This window comes from Lutra lutra, chromosome 16, assembly GCF_902655055.1.
Source record: "Lutra lutra chromosome 16, mLutLut1.2, whole genome shotgun sequence".
Classification (NCBI taxonomy): domain Eukaryota; kingdom Metazoa; phylum Chordata; class Mammalia; order Carnivora; family Mustelidae; genus Lutra; species Lutra lutra.
The window spans coordinates 32,748,670-32,761,070 of NC_062293.1; the positions used below are offsets into that span (position 1 = coordinate 32,748,670).

At 56.5% G+C, this 12,401-nt stretch overlaps 1 protein-coding gene across 2 annotated transcripts; it reads right to left on the bottom strand.

The window, feature by feature from the left end:
• Nucleotides 1–1,061: 1,061 nt before the first annotated feature.
• Nucleotides 1,062–11,117, bottom strand: MPO (myeloperoxidase). Of its 2 annotated transcripts, XM_047708992.1 has the most exons (14): nt 11,037–11,117; nt 10,828–10,905; nt 10,611–10,704; nt 10,104–10,279; nt 9,768–9,891; nt 9,553–9,682; nt 9,246–9,452; nt 8,046–8,364; nt 5,510–5,670; nt 4,085–4,340; nt 3,558–3,728; nt 2,698–2,935; nt 1,804–2,018; nt 1,062–1,150 (listed from the first exon to the last, which is right to left on the bottom strand). In XM_047708992.1, the coding sequence occupies exons 2-13, from the start codon at nt 10,901–10,903 to the stop codon at nt 1,811–1,813; spliced, it is 2,160 nt and encodes a 719-aa protein (XP_047564948.1). In that variant the 5' UTR covers nt 10,904–10,905; nt 11,037–11,117; the 3' UTR covers nt 1,062–1,150; nt 1,804–1,810. The 2 variants fall into 2 exon arrangements, with proteins under 2 accessions (XP_047564948.1, XP_047564949.1); XM_047708993.1 differs by lacking the exon at nt 11,037–11,117 and having other exon boundaries at nt 1,062–2,018; nt 10,828–10,921.
• Between the last annotated feature and the right edge of the window lie 1,284 nt (nt 11,118–12,401).

Consider the following 12,401-nt stretch of genomic DNA (forward strand, 5'->3'; position numbering starts at 1 on the left):
TCTGCTCAGCAGGGAGTCTCTTCCTCCTCTCTCTCTGCCTGCCCTGCCTACTTGTGATCTCTCTCTGTCAAATAAATAAATAAAATCTTTTTAAAAAACTTTTTTTAAATAAATAAATAAATAAAATGACCCTCCAGGTAAGGTCAACCTAGCTGACACCTCCGGGTCCCCTGAGCGGTGGAGTGGGGGTGGGAGGCTCTTAGCCATCCTCTGGGAAGAGTCCAGGAGCCCGAAGACCTGGGCTGTTGTCCTGGATCTCACACCTATGTCTTTGAGCTTAAGATAAGCCCTGTCACCTCTCTGGCATCAGTGAAATGTGGAGTATTTGTCCTGTTACGGGAGGTCTTAATGTGGCCTGTGGCTCCTATGGGTACACGAGCCTCAGTATCCTGCACATCTTCAGGCTTCCAGTTGGGAGGGGGTGGGGGGGAGCCCACCAGTCTCAGATAGAGGAGGTCAAGCTCCAGGTAAGATTATCTGGGAAATACCTCCTTCCCTTCCCTCAGCTCTGGCCCTGTCCTCCTGGGCCCAGCCACCCATCTGCTGTCCCTGCTCTCGGAAACTGGCTGCATGAAGCCAGCACTGAGGAGTCTGCTGTCTCGAGGGCCTCCGAGCCACCATGCCAGGCTGCAGGGATGCCTGAGCCAGAGGCACCCTGTCACCTGGGAAGGGCCTACCTTCCTATCACACCTCTGTCCTTTCTCTCTTGCAGGACAGCGTTGTATCCCCTCCATCTCCCAGCCCCTGACACAGGCCTGACACAGAGTGAGGACACAGCAGACGTTGGCTAGAGCAGTGAAGATGCATGAGGCCTTGGTGACCACAGTGTCTGTTCTCTGGGATGGTGTGGGTGGAAGGTGAGTCAGGATGGTCTGCTCAGCTTGTCCGGGCCCGGAGGCTTCTAAGAACTGCCTGCTGTGTGTGCATCAGAGGATGACTCCCAGATACCCTCTCCCCCACCCCCATTTCAGAGGCACGGACCACCCTGGTTCAAAATCAGAAGCCAGAGCAAGCCTCATGCCGAGGGCCCAGTCCCATAGCAGACAAGGACAAAGCGAAGATCCCCATCAGTGGCACTTTATTGTCACATCAGATACAAAAACATGGCACAGAAGGGCCAATGGGCCCCACTTCCTCTCCAGGGGGGCTCCTGGGAACAAGCAAGAGAACAGTGTAAGGAAGCAAAAGGGGAGCCACCGGCCGAGCCCTGCACCCCTGAGCCCACAGCTCAACCAGCACACCCAGCCTAACTGCTCGTGGTCATTTCCCCAGAGGTCACTGAGTCACCTCTGCTAGCCTGGACACTGTCAGGTATACACTACCTGGGGGCAGACATGGTGTAAACAGAGCCTCTAAGGAACCACGACAGCTTTGATTTGCAAAGAAGAAAACTCAAGGTTTTCTCAAGAAAAGTGAAGTTGAGTCATTTGTTCAAGGTCACACAGTGGGAGAGCTGCAGAGTCGGGATTTGAACCCAGCAGGCTGGCTCCGAGCCAGCCTCCACATGCTACTCTCCTCCGTATTCTTAACACTCCCATGAACAGCAAACACACGCTCATATAAACGACTCGTATACACAGCACACAAAACACTACCCACGGTCTCAGAAAACTCACACACAGGAAATACAACTTATACATACTGTGCACGTACACGCGCGCACACACACACACACACACACACACACACACACACACACTCATCTTCTGGGGCGGAAGAGGGAAGAGCTCACCTCAGGAAGGGGCCCCCATGGGACCAGCCCAGGGACTGCCCAGGCAACCCCTCACCAGCACACCCCCTTACCCAGCTTCTAGTCACTGTCCTTCCAGGAAGTCAGGTCCAGTTTGGGGAGTGTGCTACAGCTGACAAAGTCCCGAGGGAACATGTTGGACATGAAGATGTTGTTCTTGGACACGGTGGTGATGCCCGTGTTGTCACAGATGATACGGGGCAGGGAGACCCTGGTCAGCGCCTGCCGCTGCTGCCTGCTGAACACGCCCGTGTTCTCCCACCAAAACCTGCATGGGGACACCCACGGACACTGTGCCCAGCCTGCATCAGCCGGGAGCACCTCTGCTGGCTTGAGCAGCTCCCTGGATGTAAGAGCACCACCGCAGACACTGGAGGGCTCCGGGAACCCCAGCATTACAGGGGCTTTCGCACGAGTGGGGCCCTCCTCACAGTGCGGTGGAGGGGAGCACCCTCGACGCCCCACTTGCTCTGCACGGAGAGCTGGGCCCGTGCCCCCTCACGACTCCCTGTGCTCTGGCCCGGGGCCATGTCCAGGGTGGTGCAGAGAACCTTGCTATCCATTTACAGTGGGTCCACCCAGAGAGGGACACTTTTCTCTAGTTTTCCCAAGGGTGTAATATGGGCTAAGTAAGAACTGAGCATGGCAGGTGACGTGACACTAGCAGAGCCTTAGGGACTGTTCAACAGCGAGCACCCCGAAACCGGAGGAGTAAGTAAGAGCTGTGTTTTCTGTCTTCCCTCCTTCACAACAGGGGGTCCAGGCCCCTCCTGGCTGCATAGTAGGTTCAGAGTATATGAGGGATGACCTCGAGGCCCTGGAACACCCTGGAAAATCACGGATCCCTTCCCGCCCTTCCCTTCACAGGTAGAAGTGCCCCCACCCCCAGAGGTTTGAGAACAGGTCTGCAACCACATGGCCAGCCTGAGTGGCTCACCGCCCCTCACCGGTCACCGTCGCGGAGCTTCCTGAACTGGGTCCCAATGAGGCAGGCGAGGAGCGGGCCCACGCGGCCGAAGGGCTCCAGGGGCTCGGCCACGCCACCCATCCAGATGTCAATGTTGTTGGGCGAACCGTACTGCTGCATCAGCTTCTCTGCCAGCTGCAGATTCTTCAGCACCGTGCCCAGCTCGCCCACCGTGTTGGGCTCGGGGAGCCCGCAGAAGCGCCTCCAGGCATTGTACCCTGCAGGGTGGGGGAGGGGGGAGCGGCAGGTAGGGGAGGGTCCCACAAAACCCACCTCCCCAACACCCCATGACCATGACCATGATTGCGGCCACGACCCTCTACGAGGGACATGAGGGAGGACACAGAGCACCTTCTCCCAGGCTCTAAGCCCCCAGGGAACCCCGAACTGAGGGGCCAAGACCCTCTCTCTTTCCTTTGCCCCACCCCACTGTAAGGCAGATCCTAAACTGCCGTAAGTCCTACAGCCTCCAAGTATAGGTACATCTCATTGTCCCCCTCTGAAGATCTCAGACCTATGAGGGGGGAGGTGTGTCTAGAAGGTTCAGCCAAACCAGCTGTCCCATAATTTAGGCACAGGCTTTGGGGTTAGGCTAAGCTGGGTTGAAATTCAAGCTCGATCACTGACTTGGCTGGAGAAGAACATGGGCAAGCCTCAGTTTTCTCATCTGTAAAATGAAAGTGATAATAATCTCTTCCCCCTCAAAGTTCCTGTAAAACAAAGCAACATGATATGTGATGGAGCCAGGTTTCCAGCCCACCTGGGCAGCTGGGGGCATTGCAGAGGGCAGGACCCTAGAGTGGGACGTGGGGGACCTGGGGGGCTCCTGCAGCCCCTCACCTGGGAGGCCGTGGTCCCGGCTGCGCTGCATGTTCAGGGCAGGCAGGTCCAGCCCGATCCTCATGATCTGCTCAAACAACCGCTCCCGGATCTCGTCCACCACGATTTGGTTCTGGCGATTCAGCTTGGCAGGGGTGGCCATGAGGCCCCGAAGGATGGGGTCAATGCCACCTGGGACAAGAGGAATAAGCTTGGGGAAGGATCTGGCTTAGCAGCCAGAGTTCAGATTGGAGTTAGGAAAAAGTCCCAGGTGCCGTCAGGGCATGGCAGAAGAGGGCTGGGCACACGCAGCTCCTGGTGCCAAAGTGGCCTCAGTGGGCAGGTCTTGGCTGGGGAATCAAGGTCTCAGGGGATAATGCCATTCAGATTTGCAAGTTGGGGTGCACCCATCCCCTGGGCTCCTGGATTACTAAGAATCATAATACACAGGAAGGACCCAGCTCCCTACGAGCCGTCTGCTCCCCCTGGGTTTAGTATTATATACAGAAGCAGTCAAGTGAACTGAGCCTGGCCGAGGTCCCTCTCACCTTCCAGCACTACCCTCCAGGTAGCAAAGAAGACCTTGCTGAGTGGAACACGGGGGTTGGGCCCCATGGGCCGGTACTGGTTATCCAGGCGGAACATGAAAGGCTGGATGAGGGTGTGGCCATAGCGGAAGGCATTGGTGAAGACGTTGGCGATGCGGGGGTCCACCGAGTCATTGTAGCCTCGGTAGGATGGCAAGTACTTCCTCATGGCCTGAGGTCCCAGCACCAGGGGCAGGTAGTCCCGGTAAGTGATGATCTGAGGAAGAGTCTCCACTCATCCTCTGTGCAGACTGTCAGCTGCTCCCGGTTTGGTGGGGGGGGGGGGGGTCCCTCCACTGTCCAGGGTTAGGGAGTTGTCTCTCACAGCACTGGGTCTGGGTCTAAAAGGGTGGCACCGAGGGGCAGACCCAGAGCTCCACCACTCCGTGCGACCCTGGACCAGTCCTGAACCTCTGTGAGCCCCAGTTACTCAAATGTAAATTAAGGATAATTACCCTGCCCTCTGCCTTAAAGGATTAACTAACAAAGAGCTTTGTTAATCAACAGCTCCTCTGCCCTCAAGTTACTCCAATCTTTTTTTCTCCTAAATTTATAAACTCCTGAGGGCGAGGCTTGTGTCTCATTTCTCTTGAAATTACTCGGGGCCCAGCAAGCACTTGGCTCACCGTAGGGTTCAACAGGCCTTTGCGGAGAAGGGGAAGCAAAAAGGAAAAGGGCCACCCTAGATGATTTCCCCCAGGGCAAACAGGAGTCCTAGATTCTAGAGTCTGGAATCTTCTGCGAGGCTTAAGTGAATCTCACTTACATTCTTAGTGCAAAGCAAAAACTTACCCTCCACACCTGCAACTCTCTCCCCACTTTAAGAGTATAAAAAAGGTGCGCATGCGTGTGCCTGCATGCTGTGTGTGCGTGTGTGTGTGTGTGTGTGTGTGTGTGTGTGTGTCTGGGAGAGGATGGGAATGCTGAAGCATCAGAAGCTGGGAAAGAGAACCAGAAGCACTTCCCAGGGTTAACCAAGGGTGAGAAGACTGGGTGAGCTATGATAGAGCTGAGTGGGTAAAGGAGCCAGGAGTCACAAGGAGAGGAGGAAAGGAAAGCATTTACTGACCAGCTACTGTGCACCAGGCACTGCAGACCCACCCGTTTAACCCTCCCGAAACCATTCCCGATGGACAGGACAGCAGAAAGGGGAGTCAGCCTAGGAAGGAGTGGATGGAAGCCAAGTGACCTTTGTCAGGTGCTTAGCATCTGCTAGGTGTTTTCACATTTATCATTCAATCTTTACAGCATCATGGTTGCACACGCTGAGGCTCACGGGAGGTGGGGGTTAACTTGCCCCAGGTCACACAGCTAGGATATGGTGGAGGCGTGTTTGGATCCCAAGCCTGCCTGACCCCTGGCACTGCCAGTACTCAGGCCTGCTACCTGGATCATGGCTCCCACAATCTTGCGGGCTTCCTGGTAGAGCCTCTCTCCGTCCCAGCAGGGGTTTAGGCGTTTGAGCTCTGTGGCCAGCCGGTTGTGCTCCCGCAGAAAGAGCGTGTGCATGGAGGTGAGCTCGGGCATCTCGCTTGAACGCATATCGCCTTGGGGAAGCAAAAGCTGCTGTCATTCCTAAGATCCCATCAGGAAGGACTTGCTCCCCCGAAACTCCCTCCCCCAGCCAAGGTCTGAGAACCAGACTTCCTCTCCGTCCATCTTCCCACACCATGCTCAGTTTTCACCTCCTCTAGGAGGTCCTCCCTTGATGCCCAAGTCCACCAGGATAACTTCCTCCTCTGTGTAGGGGCCCTGCTGGGAGGAGATGCTCATTCAGTAGGCAACAGAGCTGATACATGACTGGCCACATTCTGGTAGCCGAGACTGGGGGCTCCTGGAGGACGAGGACCAAGGCTTGTGCCTTTTTGCATCTGACCCTCCATCCAGCTCACGAAGAGACATGTGGAATTTAACACTGTGCCGGCTACAAAGTAGGTGATCCGTGAACTGCCTGGTTGACTTATTCCCTTGATGCACGGAGGGCCAAGACGTAGCATGCTCGTTGACCCTCCCTATTTCCATGCCTGTGCATGACAGCTAATGATCACAGCACTCTCTCCTGCTCAAACTGCATGCAACCTCAACACAGGACTCTAGAAAGCCACTACCATCTGATCAGAGTTGCCATCCCCATCCTTACTACATGCTAATTTGAAGCCTGCTCAGGCTCCCAGGAGTGCGGGGGGAAGAGGGCCTAGGGCCTAGGGTGTTTACAGTCCACTGAGACTGTTCAAAAAAACAAAAACCAAGTAAGAACTCTAATCCCTCTAGCCCTCCCCACCTCTTCTCTGGAAGGCCAGAGAATTGGGGCCAGACCCTTTGAGCAGGACGCTGGGTCCAGTCTTTATCAGCTCCAGATGCTGGTGGGAAAGAAATTCTTTGAGAGCAGGTTTTACTATCCCATGAGCGGCCAGGGGTCATGACGATCCAGGCCTAGGATACGCAGCTTGATTCCAGGATGGGGGCGGCCATAGCTGGAGGAGGAGCCCTTCTTTTCCCTCACTAGCCCAGAAAAGTATGGGCTTCCGTATGGACCAGAGCTGACCTTGACTCTCCTCCCCAGTGTCGTGGCAGAGGAGAGGCCACTGGAAGCCAACAGGAGGAGAGGCTGGGAGGCCAGATGTGAACAGAAGGGCCTCAGGACCACTACCGGATTTCCGTTAAAAAATACTGGACGGGTGCCTGGCCGCTCAGTTGGTGGAACATGCGACTCTTGATTAGGGGGTTATAAGTTCGAGCCCCAGGTTGGGTGTAGAGATTACTTAAAAATAATATCTTGGGGGGCGCCTGGGTGGCTCAGTGGGTTAAGCCGCTGCCTTCGGCTCAGGTCATGATCCCGGGTCCTGGGTTCAAGCCCCGCATCGGGCTTTCTGCTCAGCGGGGAGCCTGCTTCCTCCTCTCTCTCTGCCTGCCTCTCTGCCTGCTTGTGATTTCTCTCTGTCAAATAAATAAATAAAATCTTTAAAAAAAAAAAATAACATCTTGGGGCTCCTGGGTAGCTCAGTGAGTTGAATATCCAACTCTCGATTTCGGCTCAGGTCATGATCTCTGGGTTCTGAGATCAAGCCCAATATCATGTTCCAGAGTGCTCCTCCCTCTCTCTCTGCCCCTCCCCAACCCAAATAAATAAATAAATAACTCTTTTTAAAAAATTAAATAAAATCTTAAAAAAAAAAAAACCACATTGGAAAATTGCTGGGCATGGGCACCATTACTGCTCCAACCACTTCCCTAGAGCTGCCACATGTTTAAATTTAAATTTAAATTTCACCCTCTCGTATTACAGGGACTGGAGACAGCAGGAGGTGACAGTCTGCAGCTGCGCCATCCCACAGAACTTTCCGTATTGATGAAAACGTTCTACATCTGTGCCGCCCAACGTGGGAACCACTAACCTAGGAGGCTGCTGAAATGTGGCTAGAGCGGCAGAGGAACTGAATTTTATTTAATTTAAGTTAATTTGATTAATTTAAATTTAAATGAAAATTGCCACGTTTGGCGCGTGGCTACCACCGGCAGATGATGCCGCGGTAGAGAGTGAGGACGCCGCGTTCCTCTCCGTCCCCACAGTTCACTGTTCCTGGGGAACCCAACTCTCTGCCAGAGTCCAGAGGGAAAAGGAGAGAGAGAGAAAGGGACGGACCGAAGGACAGAGGCTCCTCCTCACCCATCCCTGAGTTTCCTTCTTAGGTTTGGCTTTTTGGTTTTTTGTTAGTTTCAAGTTTGGGTTTTTTGGTTTGTTTGCCTTCCTGGCTCCACCCAACTTGTCACCAAGGCAACTGGATTAATGTGAAGTTGGTGAGGGCATGGACGGGAGTCCGTCTAAGTGCAAACCCACAGGCTGCTCACAAACAGGCCCCCTGCGGCGCCAGCGCTGCGCCCCGCCTCCACCCCCCACCCCAGGTTGCCACTCCGGGCTGACCTGCCAGGAAGCAGGGGATGTTCACCGAGCGGTTGGTGAGAAGGCAGGGGTCATCATGCAGGGTGTCGAAGGGCAGCAGGGCCCGGCCGTTGTCGCTGAAGCGGGTGTTGACAGCCATCAGCCCCAGCTCATTGGACGTGTTCCGAAGCTTGGCGGCCAGAGGCTCCTCGCTGCCGTACACCATGCTGGCGTCCACGAAAGAGGTGAGCGCGTTGATCTGATTGCGGATGGTGATGTTGCTGTCTGTGCAGGCCGGCGAGGAGCGGAAGAAGGGGATGCAGTCACGTTGGTTTTTGATGCGGGGGTCATCTGGTGGGATCTGTGACACACAGACAGGGCCGGTTGGCTCTCTGCCTGTCCACCCCCTACTCCCAAGGCCTCGATCCCACGTCCAAAGCAGACTGGAACCCAGGACCAGAGGGGGAGACCCAGACACTGAAAGGAGGGCTTTTTAGGACTTCTGGCCCCCTCGGCCTGCAGGGGGGCCTCTCGAGGCCCACAGAGGCTCACAGCCTGGGGCTGCACCTACGGTGTTCCTCCCAGCTACCAGCTTTGGGGGTGTGACCAGAACTCTGGAATGGGGAATGTGCGGGCTCCCTGGAGGAGGGCCAGCCAGTCCTCACCTAAACGTCCTTTCTCTCCCTCCTTTACTCCAGGGTCTCCGCCCCTCACTCCCCTGTTCTCTGGATGTGGTCTCGAACTCTCAGTTAGCTTCCTCTTTCTTTCTTACTTTTTTTTTTTTTAAGCCTCCTCTTTCTTTTCATTTCCTGCTCCCCCTACCCCACCTCCCCATCCTTTTCCTGTCTTTCACTCTGGCCCGTGCCTTTGTCTCCTCTCACTCTCTCCTTCTCAGCCATTCTCCTTCCTTTCTCTGCTCCTCTCCCTACTGTGCCTCAACCATCCATTCTCCTCCAGCCCTCCTGAAACCGACAGCCCAGGCTCTGTGCAATGTGTGCCAAGAGCGGGGGTGAGGAGGTGGCCCTCAGTGAGGAGGAAAGGGACTGAGAACCTGGCACCGGCACCCCGAAGTTGGAGGGAGACGGGAAGGTCCTCCGCACGGAGGCAGAGGCAAGTTGGTGGCAGGGCCAGCCCTAGTTGCTGGGGCGGGAACTCTAGGCACAGAGAGAGGTGGCCGTTTCCAGGAAGGATCCCCCCTCTCTCCACTGGGCAGGCAGCGGCGGGGCGGGAAGAAGGGAGCACCTTGAGCGGGAAGCAGGGCGGCTGCTGCAGGCAGCTGGTCTCGCAGTCGACACCAGCGACGAAGGAGACCCGGGCGCCCGGGTCCGGGCTCAGGTCGAGGTCGTGGTCGATCAGCTGGCCCCACTGCATGAACAGGAGCGAGCGCTCCTGGTCTGGGGTCAGCTGCTCGGTGGGGAAGCGCACGATGGCGTTGGAGACTGCGCGCGCCTGCGGGACACGGAGCGTCAGGGGACACCTGGGACCCCGCGTGCCTCGGGGCCAGGCCTCACCCCCCACCTCCCACCCGCCACCGCCAGCCGACGCTCACCAGGGGCACCGGGAAGCCGCCGCGCTTGACCCCGGGCGTCCAGCCGTAGGGCAGCGAGGAGCCGTCCTCGTACTCGGCCGGCAGCCAGCGCGCAAAGGCACGGTTGGAGGCCCCCAGCGTGGGGCTGCGTCTGCAGAGGGAGGACCGGGCGCTGACGTGAGGTGGCCCCGGGGGGAGTCGCCCTCCCGCCAGGGGCCACCCGCAACCGACCGCACCTGTTGTTGCAGTGACCGGTGATGGTACGGTACTTGTCGTTCTCCGGGCATGTCACCCTCACGTCCTGGTAGGCGCAGCCGCTAGACTTGGACAGCAGATTCAGCTGGGCCGGTGTCAGCATGTCTGGGGCCGGGGAAAGAGGGGTGTGGTTGGCGAGTCCCCCCATCTCCTATTCTAAGCTGGGGAGTCTTGGTTGGGGGCCCAGTCTGAGGACACAGAAAGCAGATCCCGGAGCACCTGAGACTCCCCAGAAGAAGAATGGGGGGTGGGGGTCACTGGGAGATGGCCGAGGTCACTAGCAGAGCAGGAGACCAAGGTTGCAGGGGCGGCAGTACCAGTGATGTTGAAGGGCCCCCACCGCAGAGGCCGCAGCTTCCCCTCCAGCAGGCTTAGGGCCACGTGCAGGTAGTCAGCAGCCCGCACAGCTGTCCTGGTGGCTGCCACTGGCTGCTTGAAGTAGGCCAGCAGTTCCATGGGGCTGGCCAAGCCACTGTGAAGACGCCTCTTGATGCTGCTTAGAGAAGGGAGGAGTGAGGCCATAGATAGTGGGGCGGGGGATACTCCGCAGAACCCTAGCCCCAGGCCAGCATGCAGGACAGTGCAGACAGAACCACAGACCGGAAGAAGGTTTCTCTTTATAAACAGAGTGTGGATCTGGGTGTCCAGACAGAGGCAAAGCCATGTGGAGGGATGGTTTTGAAGGTATTCTCAAACCCAAAGACACTAAGACCGACAGGCAAACAGGGGGCTCTATTCCCACCCACGAAGTCCCCATGTCAAGTTGCTTCTCTGAAAGACCTGGGGCAGCCGTGCCCAGAGCTGGGAAGTGCCCGGCACCCCACCTCTCCCGCCGCTCCTTGTAGGCCGTGTCCACTAGTCGCTTGGCTTCCTCCATGCAGGTCAGTACCACTGAGGTCTCTACCTCCTCCGGGACAGCTGCCCAAAACAGGGGTCACAAAGTCAGGAATGGGCCCCAGAGTCAGGGTGGCCTGTGCCAAGTCCTGGAGACTCAGAACCACCCCGAACACACCACCTTTTCCCTTCTTTCTGCACCATTACCTGGACTGGCACCCTCAGAGCGCCGGGGCACAGCCAGAATGGCCAGGAGCCCGGCCAGGACTGGCAGCAGCTTCATCTCTGCAACAAGACCTCAAGCCCAGTAAGTCCAGAGGGCCCAGTGCATTTGGGAGAAGAAAGCCCCACCAGCCCTCTCCCTCTGACCCCTCATTCCCACCTTCATACTCCAGTACAACCTCAGTGGGTCCTACCTACCTCCTCAGGGAAGGGGTCCACAGTGCCCCTCTTTTGCTAGCTTCAGTCTCTCAACCCCCAGGACCTCACCTCCGAAGTTCACCTGGTACTGGCCAGGAGGCTAACCTGAATCAAGGCCTTTATGTCTTCTGCACTGAGGGAGGGGGCGGGGCAGAAGAAACCCCGCCCCAGGAGACTAAATGCTCTCTCTTCCCCCCACTGTGGTTGGGGTGCCCAAATGGTGGCCCCTCATATGGGAGAGAGGGACAAGAAAGGAGAGACCAGAGCTGTGCCCAGCCTTTGAACTTAGCATCCCACCCCAGAGCTTCTTAGCTCCCATCGTGTGCCTAGACCAGTGCTATCCCTACGGGGGATAATTAATGCCCCTCCACAATTCTGGTTAAACTATCTGGGGGTCCTTTGAAAGGTACAAAAGTCAGGAACCAACAGCCTAAGAAACTATAGGACATGGAATGACCCCAGAGGAGGAAGGAAGGTGTAGGGGACACCTGGAGTAATGATCAATCAGCCTTGGGGGGCTGCCACCCACCCCCAACAGTATGCTGGCCCCTGGCAGCAACCCCATTCTTGACAAAGGCTGAAGGGACAGGAAACCTGGCAGGAGACCGTTGGGTTTCATAGGAAAGCCTGGGGGCTACAGGCTGGGGACCACGGTAACTTCCTCCCTCCCTCTTCTCCTCCCCTTTCTTCTTGGCTCCGGGTAGCAGGCTGTCTTCAGCACTCCTGCCATCTGCTCCTGGATTTCAGGAACCAGGAAAGAGCAGAGCTGGATGTGGTTAGTGGTCAGTTGGGTGACAAAGCCCAGGGCCTCTCTGGGATAAGATCAGTGCAGTTAAGAGGACAGGGGTTAACTCTTAGGATGGGTCTGAAAGGGGCACCTGGGTGGCTCAGTGGGTTAAAACCTCTGCCTTTGGCTTGGGTTATTGTCTCAGGGTCCTGGGATCGAGCCCCACATCGGGCTCTCTGCTCAGCGGGGAGCCTGCTTCCCCTTCTCTCTCTGCCTGCCTCTCTGCCTACTTGATCTCTCTGTCAAATAAATAAATAAAGTCTTAAAAAAAAAAAAAGGATGGATCTGAATGGGCCTGAAATAGAAGAGGGGGAGGTGTCTCCCCTTAAGAACGCTGGCAAGGCAGGACAGGTATCCTCTGACTAATGGCTGTGCTTGTTCACCTCCCTGGGCCCTTGTCGGGCTTGTATGATGTGTGGTCTAGCCCCATCTCCCACTCCAGCCACTTTACCTGCCCTCCCTCTTGTCTTTTATGCCCACACCACATCTTGGCTGAGGAACAAAGGACAACACACCAAGAACACCTTCCGGGTGTGCCCGAAGATCCCGTCACCAGTGGAGCCCATGAGAAAGG

Bases quoted from the DNA above. Each gene is read 5' to 3' on its own strand.
- MPO (XM_047708992.1), bottom strand. From the start codon at position 10,903: ATGAAGCTGCTGCCAGTCCTGGCCGGGCTCCTGGCCATTCTGGCTGTG. The intron at 4,341-5,509 runs GTAGCAGGCCTG...ACTCTTCCTCAG, and splicing joins TTGTGGGAGCCATGATCCAG to ATCATCACTTACCGGGACTA. The intron at 2,019-2,697 runs GTGAGGGGCGGT...GTCCCCATGCAG, and splicing joins AAGCTCCGCGACGGTGACCG to GTTTTGGTGGGAGAACACGG.